This window comes from Hesperophylax consimilis, chromosome 6 (genome assembly GCF_061612785.1).
Source record: "Hesperophylax consimilis isolate HC1 chromosome 6, BYU_Hcon_1.0, whole genome shotgun sequence".
Classification (NCBI taxonomy): Eukaryota; Metazoa; Arthropoda; class Insecta; order Trichoptera; family Limnephilidae; genus Hesperophylax; species Hesperophylax consimilis.
The window spans coordinates 19,957,187-19,984,532 of NC_142841.1; the positions used below are offsets into that span (position 1 = coordinate 19,957,187).

The following is a 27,346-nucleotide window of genomic DNA, read 5'->3' on the forward strand; positions in this document are numbered from 1 at the left end:
GCCCCATTGTCTGTCAGCCCCATTTACCACTAATCATTCGTTATTGTTATTTTTTTAATGTATATATAATTTTAACATTTCTGGGGAACAATCAGCAAATATCCAGTTTAAACAAATCATAAGAAAAGAAAGGGAACATTATGAGGGCTTAACGTCAATCAATGTTATGTACAAAAAAGATATAAATAATTCTAGGCCTTAAACTCTAAAACATTATCTTATTAGTATATTACAAAAAAAATATACCAATAATTCGAGGGTACTATTGGTGTTTTTGTAGACAACTTTATTTGATTACAAGCCCTGGAGTTTTGATTAGAAAAATCAAAATGCTTGGCTGAGCGGAATTCAAAACCCAAATAATTTAAGTTGAATTTTATTTATTAATATTCCTTACGACCATCAATATACATTAATGTCCATCAAACTTAACAGTCAATACCCAGACTTGGCGGTCTTCACTCATACATATATTATGAAAAATCCTTGCTAATATATTTTTGTACTGCATGGAAATGGAACCCGCAACACCCTAACTCAAAGTAATTTCCATACTAAGACAGGGTTATCATACATACAGCCCAACAGGGTGTTTATAATAATAAATAAGACGTGTGGCCAGTCACTTTCAGCTAGGCCTAATCAGCTAAAAAAATATGAATTAACTATTTCAACATTAACTTACTGTGCAATATGGCCTTTTCCTCCATAGGTTTCTCTTCTTGAACTTTACCACGCTTTTGTCTTTTAGCCAAAATCTCTTCAAGTGCCTCAGCTTCTTCACCGGTCGGCTTCAAAATCCTAGAAATAGTTGATTATTACTAAGGCACCCTTATAAGCGTTCAAAAACAAGAAAATGGTTTGAAAGGGAGATATGTAAATACAAATGATAGAGGCAGCGCGCTGTTGTGAAAATATTTAGTAAAACACAACTTACTTAAAATAGAGCACAAATCTCTTAAGTAACATTTAAAGAAACACTGTGAATTTTGTCATACTATAGCATGTTAAATAATAGAACCAAATATGATTTTATAATTTCCGAGCATAATTTAAGATTTTTTCTATCAAAGGAATTTTATATAAGTAATTTGTCAACTAGGCATCTGAATAAACGTTATCTTTATAAATAACTTTTTTTTAAGAGCTTAAAATGATACTTAAGTGTTCAAGGGAAGTATGTTACATGTCGGTAGAAATTCGGAATGCGGAGTCGTAACACTTTAATTACACACAAATTGATGAGTGTAGCGCGCGGAATATTACTGCCAATACACCATCTCTCTCTCCCCATATGGCATTGTCCCTGTCTTGCTGCACGCAGGCGACGAGATGCGCAGAACGCTCTCTACGCATCCCCCCCCACGCGGCCGACCATCCCCTACGCTGCTGACACAGAATGAAGCCCTTAAAAGCAGCAACTCACCCTTACACAGTACAGTTCTCCTGTCTGCTCGCCTTGGCTAGTACCCTCCCTCAGCTGGCTACCCGTGCCCCGCACGGCCCTCTGAGGACAGCTATCTACTACCATTGCTAAGCAACCGACTTGAAGACTACTAGACTCGCTAAAGGCGCGCTCCTCTTCTTGGCTACCTGTGCTGCGCACAGCCCTTGAGAGACAGTAATCCGCCCCAAGCAAACCTAGGCTAGTCCCGAACAGTTGTGCCGCGACTCGATTCTATTTTGTTGTTCCCAATTACTATCCCGCAAGGATCCTATATAAATCCTTGCCTAGTCGATAAATGTTATTTTCAAAGTGTATTCGTGTAAATTGTAAACTGTGACTATTTTGCTATTGTAATCTGTGTAACCTAAACAATAAACTGTGTTTTAAGCCACCAAAAGTCTTATAAACTGGCGCCCAACTAAGTGGCCAGATACATTGTGCAAAAGTGTTAAAATCAGTGAAAATTTCGCGTCCGCGCCGCAGCCCTCGCTTCAAGATGCAAGCCAATGGGGAAGGCGCTATCATCAGCTTTACTCAGGAGCAATTCGCAGAATTCCTGAATTCAATAAAGCGAACGCAAACAGAGCCACAGCGTACGGGTATGTTCACCACTTGTACGGCTCGGTACGATGGCACGAGAGAAAGAAGCGCAGTTGAGAGCTTCATAGCCGCGGCAACCATATTCAAATGTGCCGAAAAGATCGGAGACGAGAGCGCACTGGTAGGACTACCTCTCCTATTAACAAAAGATGCAGCTGCCTGGTGGCTCGGAGTGAAAGGGGAAGTACGTACTTGGGAAGATGCAATGAATCTCTTAAGACATGCTTTCGCCCCTCAGAAACCGGCGTACAAAGTATACAATGAAATATTTAGTTTCAAACAAGACACCTCCGTATCAACTGATGTCTTTATCTCAAAACAACGGATGCTGCTTGCGGAATTGCCTCCGCCCATCCACCTAGAAAAGGTCCAGATCGACCTTGTATTCGGACAGCTGAATATCCGCATTCGGGATAGAATTCCCCGTGAATCAATTAGCTCTTTCGCTGAACTGCTTGTAAAAGCGAGACTAATTGAAGAAAACTTACACGAACTTACTAAACCTGGCACAGCACGTACAGCGGAAAATAAGTTCGAAGGCCGTTTGCGTTGCGCGCACTGCCACAGATTCGGCCACCTTATTGAGGAGTGTCGTACCCGCCGGAGCCAAGAGGTTGGGGCACCTACCAGACCCATTCCACGGCAGAGCAGAAGTGCACCGGAGACGACCAGCGACGCCAAATTCGCCTGTTATGGTTGCGGCAAGCCTGGTATTGTTAGGAGCAAATGCCCGCAGTGCAACCGGGGAAAAGTGAACGTGCCTTACACAAGAGCGGACTTTTGTTCAGTAAGCGAAGTAGGGCTCCCTAGAGCAAGGCCCACTCTGCAAATTAAGGTCGGGTCACACATAGGAACCGCTCACATTGACACCGGGGCTAGGCTAAGTGTGGCATCGGCCGAGCTACACAAGCGCCTGATTACCCAAAAATTTAAACCATCTAAAAGGACCATGGATATTGTTCTAGCGGATGGAATTCCGAAACGTCAAGAGGTGGAGATCATAAACGCCACCGTGACTCTCAGAGGAAGGAAAATACCCTCTAGTTTCATTGTCCTCCCTGGGTGCCACGAAAATCGCACCCTCTTGGGAGTGGACTTTATTGAAGACGCGGGGATTGAAATAAATATTCCCCAACGTGCATGGGCATTTTCTGACAGCCCTGAGAAACACTATCTCTTAAACATGGAAGATGATACTTTAATACAACTGCAAGAAAATTGTGCGATAGGAGAGGTTAAACTAGATGAACCTCTTCGTTTATGTCCTTCGCCCTCCTCACCACCAAAGGATCATGGCTATGAGATCTACGCACCGCCTCTTTTAAGTCCCCTTAAAAGGACACCGCCCCGCGCTGATCTTTGGGCAAAAATGATAGCCCTTAACGAGCTGTTCCACGAGGACGCCCTGGAGGAGGGAGATCTTATGGAAGTCATGACAGATTCGTACAGGCTGTTCGACGACTCTCCGAAAAAGAAGACGGACTCCTGGATGGAAATTTGCTCTCTGGACGCCGAAATACTGGGCCTCCGGTCAAATGAAGCCACCCACCTAACACACGATGAGAGAGACCAGCTAGACCTTCTTCTGCATGAGAATGCCTCCATTTTCTCGCCGATCCTCTCATCCACTACGAAAATCGAGCATAGGATCGAGACACTCGACCACTCACCTATCTCTGTGGCACCCTACAGGCTCTCTCCAGCCCGTCAAATGGAGCTACGCTCAGAAGTAGACAATATGCTAGCGCAAGGCATTATAGAAGAAGCCGATTCCCCTTGGGCCGCACCAGTGGTTATGGTTCCCAAAAAAGACGGAAGTAGACGAATATGCATCGATTTTCGATTGCTCAACGCCATTACAGTACCAGACGCGTACCCCTTACCGAGGATGGATGACCTGCTACACTCGGCAAAGCAATCCAACTACATGTCAACCATAGACCTTCGGTCAGGCTACTGGCAAATTAAAGTGCTGGAGAAGGATCGCGATAAGACGGCATTCATAACACCGTTTGGTTTATATCGCTTTCTGAAAATGCCATTCGGTCTTCGAAACGCCCCAGGAACCTTCCAACGCCTTATAGACCGATTGAGGATCGAGTTAGACCACATCAACATCCTAGCATATCTAGACGACATAATTATTTTATCATCTTCCTTCGAAACACATCTTGCTGATTTGAGACAGGTGTTCTGTAAGCTAGGTGAATTTAATCTCACTGCCAACCGAGATAAATGTCACTTCTGCTGCTCGAGTATAAATTACCTGGGACATTTGATATCTCCAGGAGGGATCAGCACCAACCCGGAGAAAATTGCTGCCATTTCTCAAATGAAGGAACCGAAGAACGTCAAGCAACTACAGACCTTTCTTCAAACCTGCTCCTGGTATCGACGATTTGTACCTGAGTTTGCGAAGATTGCAAAACCACTAAGCGACTTAACAAAGAAAGATGTCAGATGGGAATGGAACCCCCCGCAGCAGAACGCCTTCGACACCCTGAAAAGGTTACTTACTAGTGCCCCTATCTTACGCCAAGCCGACGGAACTAAAGCATTTACCATAAAAACAGATGCAAGTAACTACGCATTGGGAGCAGTTCTGGTCCAGGGGGAGGGCCCCGATGAGCATCCGGTAGAGTATGCAAGCCGCCTACTCTTACCCGCAGAAAGAAATTATTCCACGACAGAAAGAGAAGCCCTAGCAGTGGTATGGGCAGTCACAAAGTTCAGAGGATACATCGAAGGAACAGAAGTCACGGTTGTCACCGACCACCAAGCGTTAAAGTGGTTAATGTCCTTAAAATCTCCCACAGGGCGCCTCGCGAGATGGGCTCTGCAGCTTCAACCATACAATTTGAATATCCAGTATACCCCAGGACGTACAAACCTCGTGGCAGATACACTATCACGCCCACCTTTACCTGAGGAGCTCCCATCCATTTGTGCAGTTTGCACCGTAACCATCGACGTTCCCGTACGAAACGCTGTTGACATCCGAGAAGAACAACTAAAAGATGCTGATTTAAAAAAAATCATTGAGTGTTTTGAAGACCAGACTCCAAACGAGAACCTTAGTTACTGGACAACTAAGGGATACCTAATGCTACAAGGTGTATTGTATCGCTACGCACCAGACATAGAAGAAGAAGACGCCCAACTAGTTGTCCCCGAGCAAGAACAACACAAAATACTAGCGGCTTATCATGATGCCCCAACTGCCGGACATTATGGAGTAGAACGCACGATTCGAAGGATCGCAAGGCGATACTTCTGGAAGAACATGCGAACCTATATAACAAAATACATAAAAAACTGTATTGAGTGCCAAAGGTACAAACCATCAAATTTAAAACCCGCTGGCCTTGTGCAGACGTCGGTCATGAACCAGCGATTTGAAACAGTAGCCTTTGACCTTTTTGGACCACTCCCAACATCCAAAGACGGCAAAAACTGGATTTTCATCATCGAAGACGTTGCCACGCGCTGGGTAGAGCTATTTCCTATTCAAGAAGCTACTGCAGAAACCTGCGCCCGTATTCTGATTGACGAAATTTGCCTGCGTTATGGAACTCCCCGCCGACTTATCAGCGATAACGGCACACAATTTGTGTCTGCAGTGATGCAACAGCTGACTTACTGCCTGGACATCAAACACACCTTCACGCCATCATATCATCCAGAAGCAAACCCTGTCGAAAGAAAAAACCGAGATCTAAAACCACAACTGGCCATCTTGGTAGGCACAGAGCATAGAACATGGGCCGAAAGCCTGCCTTCGATACGTTTCGCCATGAACACCGCTTTCTGCCAAAGCACCGGTTACTCCGCTTCCTACCTAACGTTTGGACGTGAGCTTAGATCGGCCGATGATGTGGGTAGAGACTTAAGAGGCATCATTCAATCAGAAAACTTCATTCCGGAAATAACACCTCACCTGCTACACCTTGCTGACACATTACGTCTGGTCAGAAATCACAATGACCACAAACAAGATAAACAAAAGGAATACATGGATAATAAAAGAAGAGAGGATCCTCAGTACCAGCCCGGGGATCATGTCCTTGTCCAATCACACGCTCTTAGCAAGGCTGCAAGGGGGTTTAGTGCCAAATTAGGACCACGGCGAGATGGCCCATACCTAGTACTGCAAAAACATGGACCAACAAGCTACGAAATAGCTGCCATGACAGCCCCGGATGTTTCGCTTGGCACTTACCATACATCGGCGCTGACTCCATACCAAGGGTTTGTCAGACCACTACCAGCTCCAGTGATTCCCCTGCGCAAACGGGGCCGTCCTAAGAAGAATAAATAAGAAATCTCGCTTACTACAAATCTGGATCTTCAGCGAGACGCTCCTCGATCCAGAGGGGGAGGATGTAGCGCGCGGAATATTACTGCCAATACACCATCTCTCTCTCCCCATATGGCATTGTCCCTGTCTTGCTGCACGCAGGCGACGAGATGCGCAGAACGCTCTCTACGCATCCCCCCCCACGCGGCCGACCATCCCCTACGCTGCTGACACAGAATGAAGCCCTTAAAAGCAGCAACTCACCCTTACACAGTACAGTTCTCCTGTCTGCTCGCCTTGGCTAGTACCCTCCCTCAGCTGGCTACCCGTGCCCCGCACGGCCCTCTGAGGACAGCTATCTACTACCATTGCTAAGCAACCGACTTGAAGACTACTAGACTCGCTAAAGGCGCGCTCCTCTTCTTGGCTACCTGTGCTGCGCACAGCCCTTGAGAGACAGTAATCCGCCCCAAGCAAACCTAGGCTAGTCCCGAACAGTTGTGCCGCGACTCGATTCTATTTTGTTGTTCCCAATTACTATCCCGCAAGGATCCTATATAAATCCTTGCCTAGTCGATAAATGTTATTTTCAAAGTGTATTCGTGTAAATTGTAAACTGTGACTATTTTGCTATTGTAATCTGTGTAACCTAAACAATAAACTGTGTTTTAAGCCACCAAAAGTCTTATATGAGTTTATTTTGTAAGAAACAAACAGCTTTTATATAATATACAATTATAGATATAAATATACAAGTTAACTGAAGTCAAGCCACAGAAGTTTCTTATGTTAAAGTGCATTAAAAATGAAGTTTTAGTATCTTAAAATTAATTTGGTGCTAGGAAAGGGAGAGGAAGGGGAAAATAGGAAGAGGATAGGAGATGCTCCCAATACATTCCATACTCTTATATTAATAATCGATCGTACGCATTACTTCATATTGATATTTCTTTAGGTTATTACCAAAAATGTCAATGCTGTAAAATTTTGTATTATATTGTGCACATATACGAGGAATTGGGGAATTTTTTCGAATGTTTGTTCTACAAGAGGGTAGATAAAATAAATCAGATTGTCAAGTTGTTACAGTGAAGTTACAATGAAGCAAACAAATTTTTGGGTATCTCAAAATATCTCCAGTCAGGGTGTTTTAAACTTTGTCACATTTCATTTATTTTTATATGAATACCCCACAAGAATCATAACCTCTGATTTAATAAAAAGGCAATTTTATTATGTGAATACCGCCCAAGAGTCCCAATTGCTCCCAACCGTCTGGAGTCAGTAAGACTATGGCATCCCCAATTGGTGTATTTTGTGAAGCTAAAGGCAGTGGTGAGGGGAAGGGAATGGGGGAGAGGAAGGTGGGGAAGTAGCTGGCTATTCAGATCTAGTCACCAAACACGGCTAAAGCCATTTCAAGCACCGTTTCAATTCTGAATGGTGGTCTTTCACCAGGGCGATACTGAGAGTATATTTCACTTTGGAATGAGCCACAAATAAGCTACATACTATTTTTTATTAATTAATTGTGATACAACAAAAATTAATTACGTAATTAATTTTAATCTTTCTTTTTACAAAAATATATATATATTGCGCAAGCTGGCATTTAAAACTGCGACCTCCGGATTTGTAGTCGAGAAACTTACCACTCGATCAGGGAGACCGACAGTTGAGGCAATTAAGCAACAGTCTAAAAAAACTTTTTGACATAAACAAGATCATAATTGTTACAGATATGGGTAAAGTTAAATCTAAAATAACTTTTAAACATAATATTTTTTTTTTAATTTGCTTATGGATTGGATCGAGTTATGTAAAAAATATAATGATAGTTTTAAAAAAAATTTCTTAATTTTTTTTTTTTTACTCAGATACAAAAAACTTAAATATTGGTCAATCTTATTGGCATAATTTTTATGTGCGTATATAATACATGTATAATGAAAAAATTTATTGTTTGTTGCAAAAAGTCCCATATCATTTACTATGTATCCTACTATATATTTAATATGTAAGTATGTAATTTGTCAGATTACAAGGTACTCCTTTTCATAAAAGTTCCGGAATACAAGGGGTCGGTGGCAATACTCTATAGTCTGACAAATTCGATCATCCGACGCCGCCTTGCAAAACGTTTGTCAGATTACCGCGGGTCAACTGTATTTACATCAGGGGAGTTGAAAACATCAAAAAATTGGTTTATTTAAATAATTTATGCATATTTCAAAATTCAGAGGAATGATTTTTTTTAACGAGGGCAGGAAATTTCCAAAACAAATGCTTAAAGTGCCGATAGCTGAACATATATTTCAGTAATTTTAGTGAATTCTTGAGTGGTTAAAAGCATGTCAGATTATAGGGGGTGCCGGATTAGACAGGGGACGGATTACCGCTACTCAACTGTAGTTGTTTCTTATAGAAATTAAGTTGAAAACACGCTTAACCACTCAGAACATTAGAACGTCAAAAGACGTAAATATGATAATAGCGGTCAAGACATTAGAACGTCTTTTCACGTAAACGCGCGAGATTTTACAAAAATCGATTTATTTCCATCACTAGTATACGGATTGCCATGATTTAAAAAACAGAGTATCGATAATGAATAACGCTACGCGTCTGTATTCAAGAATATCTATGGAATGTAGAGGTGCATTATCTAAGTCGATTGGATCTGTCATCTTGTTCGTTCATAATTTATTGCGTTTCTAAATAATTTATTAAAAATATTTTAGTTTGGACGGTTAATATTTTGAGGTGACTAATAGTTTTTAATTATATTTCTTCAATATATAAAGTGTTATTTCTTTATGATACTCAGAAAAAAGTACATTTTTCACAGCTTTGAAATAATGGTCAGCGATTTTTACATATTTTTGACGTTTTCAGAAAATGTATATTTAGAAACGCAAATATTTACGTATAACAATACAATACGATAGTGAATTTCATAATCTTTCCAAAACATCTTTTAGAATGAGGCTACGTTTCCCAAAACGTGAGTTATGAAGCTTTTAACAAAACTCGTAAATATCACAAAAATTTTCACGTTTTGACAGATCGCAAAGGAACACAAAGTAAATAATAGTCTTTGTCCGAGAGGTTAATACGCAAAAAAAAATTGCGTATTAAGCGTGAGGCGGAATTCGGCAACTTTATACAGATGTATTACAAACCTATGCTCATCAACATATCCTCCCCAGGGACCTAAAAATCCTTCTATATCTTCCGGGTTATCATTTTTTTGTCTTTTCCTTTTATCCAAAGGTCTAAGTTTTGAAGATTCAAATACAGTTTTCCTATCTTCTGGAACTGAAACTGTACTGGAAACTACAAGAAAAAAACAATGCAATGTCAGAAAGGAAATAAAAATTAAAAATTTCGAGGGTTATTCTACAAAATTCAGAAATGTTGCCATAACTACTAAATTAATGAGTTCTTACCTACTATCGTAGTGTGGCTAGATGAATTTCCTTCAGCTGAAGGATCTAACGCATGTCCGTAACTGGCAAAGGTACGACGTTGGTTTTCAAATTGAAACTCGCTAATGTGAGCCTTTTCAACAAACCCAGAAAGCATATTTTTAGGGGCTTTTGATTGTTCTGTTTGGAAAGGATTTTCTGGGCCCAGAACAGGGGCAAACAAATGCTCATATTTCGGATTGTGGGTTAACTCTTTAGAATCTGGGCTTATTAAAAGAATGTCATTCTTGTCACTCTGTAAATAAATAAACAAACGGTAAATATTTACCCGGAAATTTTACAAAACATAACATGCAAGAAAACACATACAAAAATAAATTCAATAAAGTTAATCCATCAAACTAGGATTTATTTCATGGATAAAATAATAAAATCATGGCAGATGCTATTTGTGCAACTAATTACTATTTACAGCGGGTAATTTCGAATCTGTATGGATATTATTTCAAGGATGTATCTGTCATAACCTAAAAAGTTGAAGTATAAAACTTCAAGCAGCTTTTAGAGTTAAGGTCGAAGACTTAATGGAGTGAAAGAAAATGGTTAATTCTTACGGTGGGCAAAACTGAGGGGGCAGCACATATTTGAAAAGACTTTGCAATTGATTTATTTGAATCTACTCCCTTCAAATGTAACGTCATGTCTTCAACGTTTGAGGGACCAGCATTTTCACTACCAGACCCACTGTCTTCATCGCTAAAGTCGTACACTTTTAGCTGAAGCATTTTGGCGTTTAATTGAAATAATATTGGCAAATTACAAGAAACGTAACATTTCCGAAATGTGAATTTTTAAATGGTCATAGTCGTAGTTTTGATTGCGTTTGACATGGTTTGACTTGGTTTGACATAAGCGCAGTCATAAACAAATCACTATCAGCGCAGTTCTTGTTTATGTCTTTGGTACAGTATAGTGATGGGCAGGATCGAAACATCAAAAGAATCGAGTTTTAATCGATTTAATTGCTCGGAGTTCAGCGGGAGCAGTAGCTGCGGACAAAGACTACGAATTTGAATGCTTGCACTTGACGAAAACGTGGCTATATAATATCATAATTAAACAGCTTATATCCAATACCTAACATTACCAACATAACACAATTACCACACAATATTTGCGTAATCCCAAATGCATATCAAATCATATTAGGTAGTACATAACACGCAATCCGATTTCGAGATATTTTTTAAGTATCCGGATTTGGGAATCAATTTGATATCGATGAATTCTGATCAATGACGTGACTGCTTTTATATCGATTAATTCTGACCAATTAATAAATCAATTTGTTGATGACAATTAACCAATCAATTTGTTGATGACAATGAATCGAAATATATTGATGGTCAAAATGATCGAAATCATCGATGATTCATCGCTAGTAAAGTACAGTTCACAAATAAACGAACACAGTTCTACTGTTTTCGTTTATGAAAATAACACATTCTTATCTCACAAATGAAAAAATATCTTAGTTTTAAACCACTTTATTACATTTATAGACGTCTATAAATGTAATAAAGTGGTTTAAAACTAAGATATTTTTTCATTTGTGTAATAATGTCAAGCCACAAAGTGTTTGCTGCCTTCGATAACATTCTTATCTATTTTTGGGGGGTTGTATAAATGCACATCCACAAAAGACAATTCAATTTCATAGTTTTCGATGTGTGGAACGTTTTAGTATTCAGATAAGTATCCGTGAGTATACGCAAGATCTTTCCATGTTCTAGCTTTTCGTCTATTTTGCCGTCTACCAACAAAAATACACAAAACAAAAATGTTTAAATGTCAGTGAGTGGTTTATTTATGATTTATGGTATTGTCAATACAAGGCGAATCATAATAAAACGTTATTATACTTTTTCACACCGTCGATAAATAAATATTTCACCATTATTGGAAATGGCTTAATTTTTATTTTAAAATAGTGAAATAGCAAATTCTAAAATGAAGCTTTCGGTATCTCGATATTCTGCAGTTTTATTTATTCAATATGGGCTTATTTTAGCAGATTTAATACTGAATTGCTTAACACTGTTTCCTAGAAGCCACTCTGCCATACTTATCATGTTTGTGTAAGTTTAAGACGGTCAAACATAATTTATCTTCTGAGATCATTACTTGGTTATTAAAATATAATTATGTTCATCATTCAAAAAATAAATAATATTTTTGCAGGTTCCAGGATTTGCTTCTTGTTCTAGCTATCACAGCCATGCTTGTGAATTTCTTTTCAACATATTTATTCCAGGTACTACATACGTGTTTTAGTATTTATTTATTCAATTTATTATGGTACTAGCTGTACTCTTCTTCCCATTGCTGTGGCTCAGTTAGTCTGTGCAGATAGAAAAACAATAGCTCGTGTTGCTTTTACGTCCAACAAAATGTGCTGTTTAAAAAAAAAAACATGTTTGTTCAACAGATTACGCTGTTTTAAAAAAAGGAATATTTTTACCTCTCATAGGAGACATCTACATACTGTAGGTGTCTAAAAACACATGCGTATTCGAATGCAACGTTGTGTCAACATTTCAAAGCAATCGATGAAGAACTTTCGGAGATTAAAGATTTTGAACAAATGAACATTAACATTTTTATTTATATAGATTGTAAGCAAAAGCAACTGCATAGGATGAGTGAGGAGAGACTGTGCATGCAATAGAAGATTAGTACTTATAAAAGAAATTTTGTTTTTCAGGCCGGACTTATGCAGTTCCTTTTTGAGAAGTTTCGCTCATTAATGATAATGACAATTCTTTACTTAGTATGTTGTATCGCTACTCACATCTACTGGTTAGCCGTGAAGTGGGACAATCCCCTGCAGCCTATCACCGTTCTCCTTGGGTTAGCTTTCTTAGTCCAAAGAAGTCGTGAGTACAATAATCAATTACATAACCAATAAGTTATATCTATTTGTGACATTTCTTCTTAATTAAGTGTTGAAAATTCTGTTCATTTTTTCTGATTGTAATCGTAAACTATGAAGCAGAAATTTGTTTTTTAAACCAGCAAAAAACTCACAAACTTCGGGCATCGTTAATTTGGAACAGCCTTTTCTATCTGAATTAACGAGGTCAATGCAAAAAAATTCAGTTTGTAACATAATTTCTTCCATAAGCAAATGTAGTTTTGAAATATCCATTTGAATGTAAAAATATTTGAATATTTTCCGTTTTGTTTCTTACTTCCAATTTTTTTAAATTCAAACCCCGGTTAAGGCGGCTAGTTACCTATGAGGAGTATAATGTGTATATACATAAGTATATAATATCAACATGTTGTCATTATTTCAGTGGCTCCTTGCTATTACTATTTCTACAAGAAAGCTGCCTTGCAAATCAGTGACCCGCGCTATTACGAGGACTTGGACTGGATCAACAATCGTCTCGCTCATCATAACTAGTCATTTATTACTTATTTATATTATTAGTCATTTATTACATATTTATCTTATCTGTATCTACTCTGTACCTAATTTTCTTTTTACATAAAATTGCTTTTATTGTTAACAAGTGTAATTTGTAGAACTCTATTATTCAATTTAATTTTTTTTTATTGCAATTTATAAACAAGTTCTGCTGTGTAATTATTTTTACTCCTGGGAGCTGTTTCCCATTCAGAAGACGTTGCAAAAGTTGTCACATGTAATAATAATTACACAGCAGTACTTGTGTACAAATATGCTTTTAAAGAATCTAGTCAATTTCAACTACGACATAGGCAATGAAAAGTGTTATTGTTAAGAATTATATATAAGAAAAATACCAAAGTTACTCTTAAACCTTGTTTTATTTATTTATTTACACCCGTGAGGCTTTTACATAAAAAAAGTATAAATTAATTACTTTACATAGTGTATTCAAATTAACATAATAATATTTTTATTCGCAGCTGCATGAATAGGATTTTCAATTCAATTTGTCCATATTGGCAGTATGTACAGCAACAATAAAATTTAAAAAATAAGATGGGAACAAAATGAATCAATGTAATATAATATAAGTAAAAAAAGAGAGAAAAAAGGTATCTGTGCCTGCCTGAAGTAAATAACAAAAATGAACATTAAAGAATAAGTAAATATTTACATAAAACAGTAACTTACTTATTATATCGTCGCTCTAGTTCGTTTGTATCCAACAGACCAAAACGTAAATCGGGAGAAATAGCGCTTTAAAGTTTTTTTTACAAAAAACTCATATAGAATGAAATTAGTTCAATTGTAAGCGTACTAAAATGATTTAAAGTGATAGAAATTATTATTTTTAAGTCCAATTCGTTCCAAATGTTTAAAATTATGCAGAAAACACGTTTTTAAATTGGATGTAGGATAAAGTGACGAAATCTTGTGTGTTAAAATTGGATATAGGAGACTGGATGTTGGACAAAAGCGCGCACTCTAGCGTAACTTCTGCTTTATCCAACGTGTTTGGTATTACAGGAAGATCGGAAAGCATTTCAAATTAATATTATTACTAGACACACCCAAAATAGGTCGGTCATTGAACGTTGATACTTACATGATTTGCGTTCAATAATTTTAACATTTTACATAGTTATATTTTTGAGGTGAGAAAACATTCAGGTGTGATTCTTAAATAATTAATAAAGCAAAGATATGGCTTGCATGTTTTTTATGAAATTTAACTTAACGGCCGGTTTAAAAATGAGGATTCCTTTTGGCCAACGTGTGGATGTTGGATAAATACGCTCGGAATGTTGTTTAATTTTGGTGGACATAAGACAAACTGCGTTTTGAAAACACATAATTTTTTTTTTTTCACTTGTATCGTATAAATAAATGCTTTCTGAGAACACTGCATACTTAACTCAATTTTGCCAAAAATGGCCTGTTGGACAAAAACGAACTAGAGCGACGATATGAATATGTTAGCGAAATAAAATTTCTGATTTAAATTTTACTATGGAATAAATGAAAACATCAACAGAACTGAATTTATTTCCAAGCCTATGTGGCCTTTGGACTGGGGAATTAATAAAATAGTTGATTTTAAATTAATAAACAAAGAAAATCTCAGGAAGTCTCGTGTTACGATTTTCGTTTTCGTTTTTGGGTTCTGTGAAAGTCCCATTCAAGTTCTGTTATTATATCATTATAGGCTAGTTGCTTGACAAAACTGAAATAAAAACAGAACTTGAAAAAATCTTTCACAGAACTTGAAAATGAACGTTAAAATTTGATGAATTGTTCAAATTCTCCGAAACAACCCGTCCTTAGTTAAGTCAGGTGACTGATTATTTTATTTTTTTTATTTAAGTACATAAAACAAACATGGTGCCCAAGAATTTACATACATGGATGTTTAAATACATAATAACAACAAAATGAATAAGCTAAATATGCAGAGGTAAATAACAAATAAGAATGGGTAAAAGGTAAATACAAATATGTTCATAAACGATTTGTAATTGTCACACCTGTACTGGTGAGACATTGATTAGGTAGGTACAATGTTGCTTCTCATTAAATAAAGGGTTTCATCACAATATCAGCTTAATATGATTAAAGGTAATACATTTTTTTTGAAGTGTTTAAATTGGTCATTAAAAATGTCTATTACATTATTAGAGCCATGTATAATGTTATAATTTCTTAATGTTCGCGGTACAGGGGAAAAATATCCTGTATTTGTGTGGTAGGCTTTAATATAGAAAATGTCGTTCATCCTCCTTGTCGATTTTCTTAATGTAATATTGATGTTAATTTGGGATAAAATGTTTGGTGTATCAACTGATGCATGTATAATTTTGTGTAGGAGCAGTACGTCAGAAAGTTTACGTCTGACCGTCAGTGAGTGTAGTTTGTAGTGCAAAATTCGGTCATTATAAGTTCCAAATTGATCAGATAAACCTTCACGATAAGCAATTACACGGGTTAGTTTCCTTTGTATGGATTCAATCCTATAATTATGAATCTCATAATTGGGAGACCAAATTGTTGATGCATATTCGAGAATACTTCGCACAATTGATTTATATAATGTCAAAGTTTTATTTTATTTATTTTTATTTTATTTTATTTATGTCTATTCTTGAATACACGTTTTACAAATTATTACAGTGGTTTATATTGCAGTACAGAGAAAAAAAAGTACAGAAAAAAGGTATAAAAAATGAAGAAAAAAGGTATAAAAAATGAAGAACATAGGTTGATTTAGGTAAAACTGTGTGTGTGTGTGATATTATATGTAACGTGAGCACCTCACTAGGAGAACCTGTGCTGAGGTGTTAACGTGTTTGTGGTTAAGGGTGACAGGTATTTATGTGTTATGGTAGAAAGTTATTATTATTATTTTTTTTTTTCACAGACATATATTGAAACATGAAAACACACTTTTATATGTGAGTGTATGAATTTGTGGATAATTCTTGATGAACGTGTATAATATTTAATTTTACTTGTTATATTTTGGTTATGTTTGGTTTGGAATTATAATCTTTTGAATAAAGTGAATATCTTGATTTTTTATCCAGGCTATGATATGTTTTTTGAGAAAGTTTGTAGATGTGTTTGTAGTCAATAATTGTTTCAAAGTAATGGGCATACTGTTAAAAAGTTTGGTTGCGTAGTATTGAAAGTGTCTTTGACCGTGTGTGGTGTGTGTTATTGGAATGTTCAGTGTTTTATTTGTTGAGGACCTGGTTTTTATTATGGCTTTTGCTTGATTTGTAATATGAAGATTATTATGGATGAGGTGTAGGAGAGCAGTTTTGGCGTAAAGTTGTCTTATTGACATGACGTCTAGTGTTTTGAAGATTTTGGTTGAGTCTGTGTAGAATGGTACTTGCAGTATGAGTTTTATTATTGCCTTTTGAACTTTTTGAATTGGGTCAATTGTTGTGTTTGTAGCGCTTCCCCAAGCTAATATTCCATAAGTGGCAATGGATTGACACAGTGCAAAATATATTGATCTGAGTATTGTTAGTGGGAAAATGTTTTTAATGGATTTTATTAGGTGTAAGACTCGTTTTAGTTTATTGGTAATAAAAGTAATGTGGTCAGTCCATTGTAAGTATGCATCAATAATAACTCCTAGGTACTTTATTTGTTTAACCCTTTCAATGTGTTCGCATTGGCAATTGGATGATGTTTGTTTACATTCATGCAAAAACAAGTCCAAGTTAGACGGAGGTTGACCTCTTTGTGTAATACTGTGTGTGATATATTTTGTTTTGATTGTGTTAACGGTAAGAGTATTTCTGTTTAGCCATTTTATGACAATAGACAAACTTTTTTCAGCTGTTATGAATAAATCTTTCCATGTGGCTGCTTGACACAGAAGAACTGTATCATCAGCGAAGGTCACGAGTTTACCATCAATTTCAATGTCACATAATTCGTTTATGTATATGAGGAATATTAATGGACCAAGGACACTCCCCTGTGGGACTCCGTATGTGATTAAGAGTGGTTCACTTGTCTTGTTATCAATTTTAACTTGTTGTGTTCTGTCAGACATGAAACTTTTCATTAATTCAAATTCTACTCCATTTATGCCAATGTTTTTTAGCTTCTTGAAAAGTTTTTTGTGCGAAATTGTATCGAAGGCTTTAGATAAGTCTAAATAGATTGAAATAACTTTTTTTTTTGCATCTAAATTATGTGTAATAAACTCGGTTACAGTGGCAATTGCGTTTTCTGTGTTCCTATTTTTTCTAAAGCCATGTTGGTTAACTGAGAGTATTTGCATGTTTTCCAGATATTGTTGCAGCTGTTCTTTTATTGCTTTTTCAAGAATTTTTGACAATGTGTTTAATAGTGTAATGGGTCGAAAGTTGTTTACATTATTTTTAGGTCCTGATTTATGAATAGGAATAACCAAACCTTTTTTTAGGATGCTCGGAAAAATTCCTTCTTTCAGGCTAAGATTAATAACGTATGTTAGTGGAGTAAGTAGTTGTTGGCTTAGTGTAATTATTGTTTTAGAGTCTATTCCGTCGGGACCTGATGTTGTATTATTCTTTAGGGAATGTATTAATTTGTTGGTGTCTTCCAGAGTTACTCTATGTAATTTGAATAGACTGTCACTATTTTTGTGTGTGCACTGAGTCGGAATTTTTTGAGTTTCTTGATTATCGTTACTAGACGATTTTTGTTTTATATTTTCGGCTAGGCTAGCTCCAATATTTGTGTAATGTCTGTTTATGTAGTTCAGGATAAGTGTAGGATTTTTGTGGAAGTCGACTTCTTCGTCGTTGATAAGTATTTTTTTTATTTCATCATCTTTGTTTTTTTGTGTATTTGTACTTTCCCTCAGAATAGACCAAACGCTTTTCGGGTCAAAGTTAGCAGTTACCAGTTTGTTTCTGTAATATAATTCTTTGGCTTTTCGTATAATTAGAGAGCAAGTATTTCTGTACCTTTTATAGAAAGAGTTCAGAAAAGTATCATTTGGGTTGTGTTTGACTTGTTTGTGCAGTTTGTCCCGTTTTTTAATGCTATTTATTATGCTTTGGGTAATCCATTTTTTGAGTCTTATTTTGCGGTGAGTGAAGGATTTGAATGTTTTTGTGGTGTTTTGAGTGATGAGCGTTTGTAGGTATGTAATAAGGTAATTCCAGGCTTCTTCAGTGTTGTTAATTTTTTTAAGGTGTTCCCACGTTTGGTTTTCTAGGCAATGTTTTAGGTTCACGTAGTCAGTTTCAAATTTTGTGATGTTGTTTTGAGTTGTTGGGTTCAATGCCTGTGTGGTCAGTCCTATCATTGTTGTGTAGTGATCTGTGATTGTGGATTCGAAAACTAAGCTACAGAATTTGTTTTTGGATTTGATCATTAAGTGATCTAAACATGATTCCGAGTCTCTGGTAACTCTGGTTGGAGTGTTGATGGCGCTTATTATGCCATGTTCCAGGAGCATCAGTTGGTATTCGATATTCTGGGGATGGCCTTGTGGGAGTATATTTATGTTTATGTCACCAGTTACGATGATGTTTTTGAAGTGGGTAATTTTTTTTATGTGAGAGTCGAGAGCTATTAGAAAGGGTGTAATGTTGTGTGATGAAGGTGATCTGTAAATAGCGAGTATGCACGTATCTGGGTGAGCGATTATTTGTAAACAGTTTGAGTTTTCTAGGGTGAATTCTGAGACAGAAGCGTTAAGATTATCTTTTATGTAAACAACAACTCCATCATTTTGGTTTTTGTATTTTGTTGTGAAATATGAGGAGTAGTTTTTTTTGTATTTTACAGTAAAAGAGGTTGGGATCCAGCATTCTGTTAATATAATAATATTGAAGTCTATTTTAAAGGAGGACAATAGTATGTCTAGTAGTAGTAGTTAATTCTGTACTTTTAAAACAATTTGTGATTCTTAGCGTTAATCCTAATACTTGTGATGCACTTTTTGAAATTGTATCTACATGTTTATTGAAGCTAAGTGACGAGTCAAATGTCACGCCTAAGTCTTCGATTGAAGTTGTGTTTAGTAAAGGGATATTGTTAATGTGATATGTGTTTGAGAATTTATTAATGTTCTTTGTGAATGAAATTACGGCACATTTGTTTTCATTAAAATATAAATCATTTAGTGTACACCATTCATGAAGTGATGATAAGTCTTTTTGCAAATCGGTGCAATCTTCTAATGAAGTAATTTTTTTGTACAACTTAAGGTCATCGGCAAACATGAGATATTTTGATGTTTTTATTCTTAAAATTATGTCGTTTATAAAGATTAAAAATAGCAAAGGTCCAAGATGCGAGCCCTGTGGAATTCCCGACGTTGCAGTAAAAAGATCCGCGGAGTACCCTCCTACAACCACTTGTAGTTTTCTTTCTGTAATGTAACTTTCGAACCATTTCAAAGTATTTCCATTTATGCCAAACTTTTCCAGCTTCTTGATGAGTAATGATTGATTTAACTGGTCAAATGCTTTGCAAAAATCCGTGTAGATGGCATCTACTTGTAAACGTTTTTCGATGCTATCGCGGATGTACTGGGAGTATTCGAGAAGGTTAGTTGTTGTGGAACGCCGAGGGAAAAACCCGTGTTGCTCAATGATAATATATTTACTTACATGAGCTAATAGACAGTCATATATTATTGACTCAAACAACTTTCCTGTGCAGTCAAGTTTAGAGATAGGTCTATAATTTTTTATATCGCTCTTACAACCTTTCTTAAATATAGGTGTTAAGAAAGCCGTTTTCCATTTGACTGGAAAAACACCTTCTTGTAATGATTTGTTATAAAGAAGGCTAAGTGGTCTGGCAAGAACATCTCTGCACATTTTCAAAAATATTGGCGGGATACCATCAGGACCTGATCCCTTATTGGTTCTCAAATTCTTACACTTGACTAATATCGTTAAGGGCGAAATAGTGATCATACCAAGGCTTTCGTTACAGAAATCTTCAGATATTTGTGGTGAATAGTTTGCATTGCGAGGTTTATAAACAGATTGAAAGTGCTTAGAAAAAAGCCCGCAGATAACTTGACCTTGGGTAGTTTTTATGTCATTTAGGTGCATCTCTTTTGGAATATCGGTTGTGTTTTTATATTTGCTTTTTTCAAATTTCCAGAAATCATTCGGGATTTGCATAAAAGTATATATATTTTTATTTTATATGCATAATTACTTTTTGAAACTACACAGTTATTTTAATTTTTGGAATAACTTAGTGTAACGGACGTACTGCTCCGGGCTCGGCCGCAGTCGCCCCATATTAAAATCTATTGTAAAATTGAATAAACTGCCGGAAAATGTACATGTAAAATGTAGAAATATGTAAATCTAAAAAGTCAAAGTATGTAAATGTAAATGTTAAGATCTTATAATAAATGAAACGTCAGAGCTTGGCTAGAGGAATACGGGCAGAGAAGTATAGAGTGTGAGAGCTGGGGAGATAAAAATGATAATAGCATTTAATTCGGGCACGATTAAGAGAATCGTGCCTAAACGTAGTGGGAACGTTCGGCCACGGCCCGAAGCAAGCGTCCATGCGCCATCATAGCGTTACAAATGACCGGTGGTACGCCGTCATTACGTCCCACGGGCACGATTCTGAGGATCGTGCCCAAACAAAGGAAAGCCGTGGTCACGCTTGACCACGGCCCGAAATTACCGGCCGAGCGGCGGTAAACGGACCGGCGGGGCTACGCCATCGCGTCCCAACACGGGTCTCGATTCCGAGAATCGAAGAGAAAGGGGGACCCGTGGGAGCGTGGGGCCACTGCCGGCGTCCTATAAAACGGGCACAAAGACCTTAGAAAGGAGAGATAGCCAGCAACCATCACCAGCTCTACAACTCTCTCTCTGCTCTGCCTTCTACCTCGCTCCGACTTCTGCCTCTACTCGCCTTCTTTACTTCTGCCCGCCTCACCCCTGACTACGGACCTCCCTACCCCTACGGACCAGACCCGGACTCAGCGACAAGGACGAGAATCAGCATTCGGACCAGCTCTACAACGGCTATAGAGACGGCCCGTTCTACTCCCCCACGCCACTGAAGGACGACATCTTCCGCCTCCACGGATTGGGATCACCGGCCCATTACAGTCTTGTGTATCTCATTTCTGTCTGATATACTTAGGACGGGTTGTTTCGGAGAATTTGAACAATTCATCAAATTTCAATGTTCATTTTCAAGTTCTGTGAAAGATTTTTTCAAGTTCTGTTTTTATTTCAGTTTTGTCAAGCAACTAGCCTACAATGATATAATAACAGAACTTGAATAGGACTTTCACAGAACCCGAAAATGAATGTTGAAATTTGATGAATTGTTCAAATTCTCCGAAACAACCCGTCCATAGTGAGTAAAACCTCAAATTGTAATATTTAATCATTGAAGACAATATTAGACTCTCAAATGAAAAATGTGAAAAAGAAAAAGAATCCTAGAAGCGACCGAATCTTTTTCAAATTTTTTGTTTTAGTATTGTCTTTTTTATTTATTTATTTTGACTTTCACCCATTAAGGATGATTTTGGCTATATAAAGTTCAGATTTTCTCTCAAAATTATTTACATTTTTTTAAAACTAAAGTTGCATCGAAGAAACAAACTTGTTTAAAAAAAATACAGTTATAAATTAGAATAAAAAACATTTTCACGTATTCTAGAAGAGTGACTAACAGAATAAACAGTACAGAACTGGTATTATACCTTCATATTCTTATACATAATATATATTAGATATTATACATACATAATAGGTATCACTAAAAACAAATAAAAAAAAACATTAGTTTACTAAGATTAAATGTGACGCTTGTTATATTCTACGTGTTCATAGATGGCGTGAATTCATTTATTTTATTAAAATATGCTTTTTGCGACCGTACATACACAATAAACAGTTTTGAGAAAAGCAAACATACATTATTGTATTAAATCGTCGGTACAATATTGTATCTGTATGCCTTTCCCCAAAGAATTGAGTTTTTAAATGAATAAAACTATTTATTCTGATTTATTCATATTGCGTATGTATGGGCGCAAACAAATAATTTTAAAACCTTGCAAATAGCGTAATAAAATAAATTAATTAACGCCATCCACATATAAACACGTAGAATATAACAAGCGTTGTGTTTAACCTTAAAAACAAAACTGTAGTTACATGGAATAGACAAACTTATATTTACAAATACAGCAAATATTTAGATGATTTTAGACTTTCTTAACATAAACAGTACAGAGCTGATAATCACAAAATTATAAAAATAGGAACCTGTGTATAATAATAGCGGGCATTCTTTGCCATTTAAAAGAACAGGTTTTTCCAAAATTATTTTTTTGTATGTTTTTATTTAGTTAAAAAAATTACATTTTTATATCTAGTATAGACCTTTTAACAACTTATTTGTGAGACATTAAGGACACTTTACAATAAAAAACTTATTCTTTACTAGCTGTACTCCGCCATGCGTTGCTGTGGCTCAGTCTGTCTGTGCAGATAGAGAAAGAATAGCGCATTTTGCTTTTACGTCCAACAGAAGGCGATATTTAAAAAATATTTTTTTCTTTTTTTTTCACACATTAGTGAAGAATTCTCGGAGATTAAAGATTTTGAACAAATGAACATTTAAATTTTTATTTATAAAGATAGATAGTATTTAGGCATAACACACGAAAAGCAACAAGGCTTTAGCTTCTTTAACATCTGTCAGTAGTTCATTAAAAATCTTAAATCCTTTAAAATAGAGATTATTTTGAATTCCCGACAAATTTGTTTTTGGAAGTCTAAAATCTATATTTTTTAAAAAGAAAACTACAGTTACGTGGAATATACAAACTTATGTTAATGAATACTGCAAATTAGTGTATAGAAATGATTATAGAAGAGTCTTAACATAAACAGTCAGAGTTGGTATTTGTGATTGAGTGACAAAATTGTAAGGTATAAGGTTCCTAAAAATAGGAACCTATACAACTGAACACAATAGCACTGCAAGAACAAATGTATACAAATGAATGTGATAGTATTGTGCCCTTATTATTTTTAAGTAGTCAATAGACTAGCTCCCCAGTTAGATCCAATCATATTTCCATACTAAACTGGGTAATTGAATTGGTATTTTGTAACATATTATTAATTTGTACCTTTGCTTTATAATTTCAATAAAATACCTATTACATTTTTAGGTACAAAAGAATTTGTGTTATACTCGAGATTTAGTTGAAATAATATAAGTGGCTCTTATCTAGAAACCTTCCAATGACATGTAAAATGTATATTTTTAAACAACCAATAAATTCCAGTGATCTTGATTGCCTGAAAGAAAATTTCCCATGGGTATACTGTGTATCGTAAAATTTGAAAAGAAATGTTTTATTTATGTATTGGCTGACTTTTAATAAGCCTTGTGCATCATCTGTGATTGAGATTTGAATAGGTTTTTCTGTATTTATTAATTTAAACAACCTGATGGGCTTTTACATGATAAATATTTTACATTATTCACTGCAAAATACAGGTCCAACAGAAGGTTTTTATTTTTAAAACAACAAAAAATAACAATATATATATATAAATCAAGTATTTCGTACATGTATACAGTCTAATATGTGTGTTAAAAACAAAATAAAACTAAAAAGGAGTACGCGATGTAGTCGTAGGAAGGTATAGAGTCAAGATTTAAAAAAGATAAGAAAATGATTAAAGTTAATAACGAGCAAATAGATCTGAAATAAGTTGCCTTTTGAAACCCACAAAATTATTAACAACAAACATATCAATAAGATAACAGCGTTTCTTTGCAAGGTGTTGAATTCTTGAAATTGGTGAATAAATAGAGTAGTTAGTACATAAGAAGATGGACCAGAAGACACGAGATCCCTTGTGACTGCGGCGTTGACCGGCCTAGGGTGCCACGAAGACGCCATCAGGGGTATCGTCTCCACCAGAAGACTTGGTCACATGAAACCAAATAAGAATCGACCCATTCTTATTGAATTCCAGCGCCAAATCGACCGTCGATCTGTATGGGAGAGGAAGAAAGGGCTGAAAAACTCCTCTCGTCTACTAACTGAATCCCTAACAAAAACACGACAAAAACTCTTTTCCTCTGCACGTTCAATCTTTTCAAACAACAAGTGTTGGACCAGCGACGGCACAATTGTGGTTCTGCTCCCTGATGGCAGCAAGCACGCCATCAGTACCCAAAAGCAGCTGGATGTCGCTGCCGCCCTTGTGACCAAACTATCAGCCAGCACCAGCACCAGCACCAACACCGGCTCCAGCGCCAGCGCCAGCACCAACACCAGCACCAGCACCAGCTCATCCAACACCTCATCCATCACACCCGGTCCCCATCCTCAACACGATGGCTCCAAGTCTATTGGCCTGCGCCCCAGAACAAATACTAAAAAATAAGTGTATAAAAAAATATGTTTAAATTTGCAAAGCATTTATTTCTACCAATGAGTTGCTTTCATGCATTATTATCTATTTGGCTAATTATTGGCTAATTGGAAATAATTTTCTCCCAAGGAAATAATAATAAATTGTGTTGGGTAGGCAGATAATTAATTTTATTGCAAAATAACTTATCCAAATGCTACTTCCATAACCACATTAAGTCATTGAGGTATGTATAACCCATTGTAATTAATAACAACTAATTATATTGCATTTGGGTGGGTAACAATAATACCGCTGTACAGAAACACGCTGTGAATTTCGTTCCTGTTTAAAATCAAACAAGTAAATATTCTAAACGTATTTGACAAAAAATAGTGCACTAATATATACGGAATTGCAGTAGCAGTGTAGTAAAGAAGTGTCAAGCTGTACTAGTACATCTGTAATAACCTAAATCCGAATTTTTGAAAAAAAAGTTTGCTCTCAAAACATTTGATAAACAGCGATTACTCGGTAATAGGCCAGTGTTGAACTCAGTTTGTGTGTGTGTGTGTGTACGTGCTACGACGTTCGACCGCCGACCAACATCGTCCACGCAGGGCCGCTAAACCTTTTACCGCTCTACATTTCGAAGCAGTACCATGGACACCAGTGACACCTTTTCTTTCATCTCTGCGGCAAACCAAATTATAAATTCCTTACAAAATACTATAATGGACCCAAGCAATAAGTTTACAAAAGAACAAATGGGGAAATTGTCACCAAAACTCACAGAACTGCTAGGGAATATAAGCCTTGTTGCTACCAAAATGGGCTTTCTGGAGAATAATCAACCTGCTGATATAAAAAAACAAAAAAATATAAAAAACAAGTACAGTATCTTAATTACTCCAAAAAATAAAGATACATCAACAGAAATACAAAATAAAATTCAAAGGCACTTTAAAACCAGCCAATTAGGAATATGCATTGAAGGCATCAAAAAAATCTCCCAAAATCGAATTGTAATCGATTGTGTTAATAAAGAAGACGCTAAAAAACTACAAACTCTAATTTCTAAAGATCTACATGATATTGACTGCAAAGAATTAACAAAGAAAAAACCAACAATGATATTCAAGGGAATTTTCAACGACTTTATCAAAGAAGATTTTACTGACGATATCTTGAACAAAAATGAGGATATCAAAATTGTAACGCAAGAAACAGAAAAATTCTATTTTTAACATAAAAGCAATAATTAAAAACAAATACAATGACACCGCTAACTACATAGTAGAAGTAGACAGCACAACCAGGAAGATTCTATTAAATAAAGAAAAAATAAACATTGGCTACCAGCGAGTTACGGTTGGCGACGCCTGCCCAGTAATACAATGCTACTTCTGTCTACGTTACGGACATACATCAAGAAACTGCAACCAGAAAGAGAAAAACAATTCGCCTTCCTGCTCGCACTGTGGAGCTGCTCACTTGTTCAAAGAATGTGCCTCAACAAATCAACCGAGGTGTGTAAACTGCACTTTTCAAAATGACAGATTTCAACTGTCATTTCCTACCAATCATAATGCGAATGATAAAACCAACTGTTTATATTATAAAAAAATGCTGGCATTCGCACAACAGAAAATTGAATACTAATTTGGATTCAAGGTATATTTTTCATAGTAACTCATGTTTATTGTCAATATATTATGCATGTACCTGCACTTTCAAAATTTTAAAAACTAACAAAATTAATAATGCTATGACATATTCTTTAAAAAAACATGATGTTCCCTATCAATCTCCAGTATATAAAACAAGTATACTTACTATTAAAACTGAAAATTCTAAGAAATATTCAAAAATGATACTAACAATTAAAAAAAAAATGTCCATAATCAAACGAACTGTCAATATTACAAAAAAATACTTGCTCTCACGGAACAAAAACTGGAATATTGTTATACATTTTAAAGATGTCTGTAAAAATATTTCATATCTATTCTCAATGTCTTACAAATACGCATGTACTTTTGAATATCCACAAGCTATAAAAAATAATAATAATAATAGTCTATACATTAAAAAACCGACAAATCTTTCATCATTCTACATACTTTAAAGTCAGGATATATGTATTTAAAACCAAAAAATTTAAATCATTCTCTATATTGAAGATAAAAAACCTAAATATTTTCTTCATGATAACACATCTCTACTTACTACACTTTTATGTTTATTTTTACAATTCATTACATCTACGTTCTACATTTGTATATTCCTACCAGAAAATAGAAAATACAATAACAATCCACAACTGCATTTATCGAATGCTAGTAAATTACAGAATACTAAAGTCTAATTATAGATATATTAATTTGTCAAAATTATTATTATATACATTACTAACCCATATATCATGCTGCCAATATTCTATATGCAATAAATCTCTACACTATATGTTCACTTGTACTATTGATATATTCTTACAAACGCTATTTTTTATTGTAATTATTATAAAAAGAAGAATGAATCAAATTAATTATTGCTGTCAATTAAACAAACACTCACTATGTCTCCGAGTATTATCTAAACATAAAATAAATCTTATAGAAAAAATCAAAACCTACAATTTTAGATACGAACTGAAATCGAGCAAGAATAGTGTTACACTAATTATGAGCATTATTACTTATTCAT

At 35.8% G+C, this 27,346-nt stretch overlaps 2 protein-coding genes across 2 annotated transcripts in view; one reads left to right on the plus strand and one right to left on the minus strand.

The window, feature by feature from the left end:
- The window catches only part of LOC149423042 (pre-mRNA-processing factor 17), a 31,446-nt gene extending 20,763 nt beyond the window's left edge, over positions 1–10,683 (minus strand). Inside the window, exons 1-4 of the mRNA XM_089632825.1 lie at positions 10,387–10,683; positions 9,794–10,067; positions 9,527–9,680; positions 686–801 (exon numbers count right to left, since the gene is read on the minus strand). Coding sequence (XP_089488951.1) covers positions 686–801; positions 9,527–9,680; positions 9,794–10,067; positions 10,387–10,557 — 715 coding nt within the window. The 5' untranslated portion in view covers positions 10,558–10,683. The remainder of the gene's footprint in view (positions 1–685; positions 802–9,526; positions 9,681–9,793; positions 10,068–10,386) is intronic.
- An 860-nt stretch (positions 10,684–11,543) lies between these two features.
- Positions 11,544–13,606, plus strand: LOC149423043 (transmembrane protein 138). Its single transcript, XM_089632826.1, has 4 exons — positions 11,544–11,910; positions 12,014–12,086; positions 12,537–12,708; positions 13,132–13,606. Exons 1-4 carry the CDS (start codon positions 11,783–11,785, stop codon positions 13,239–13,241), a joined length of 483 nt encoding a protein of 160 aa, XP_089488952.1. The 5' UTR covers positions 11,544–11,782; the 3' UTR covers positions 13,242–13,606.
- The last annotated feature ends 13,740 nt before the right edge of the window (positions 13,607–27,346 follow it).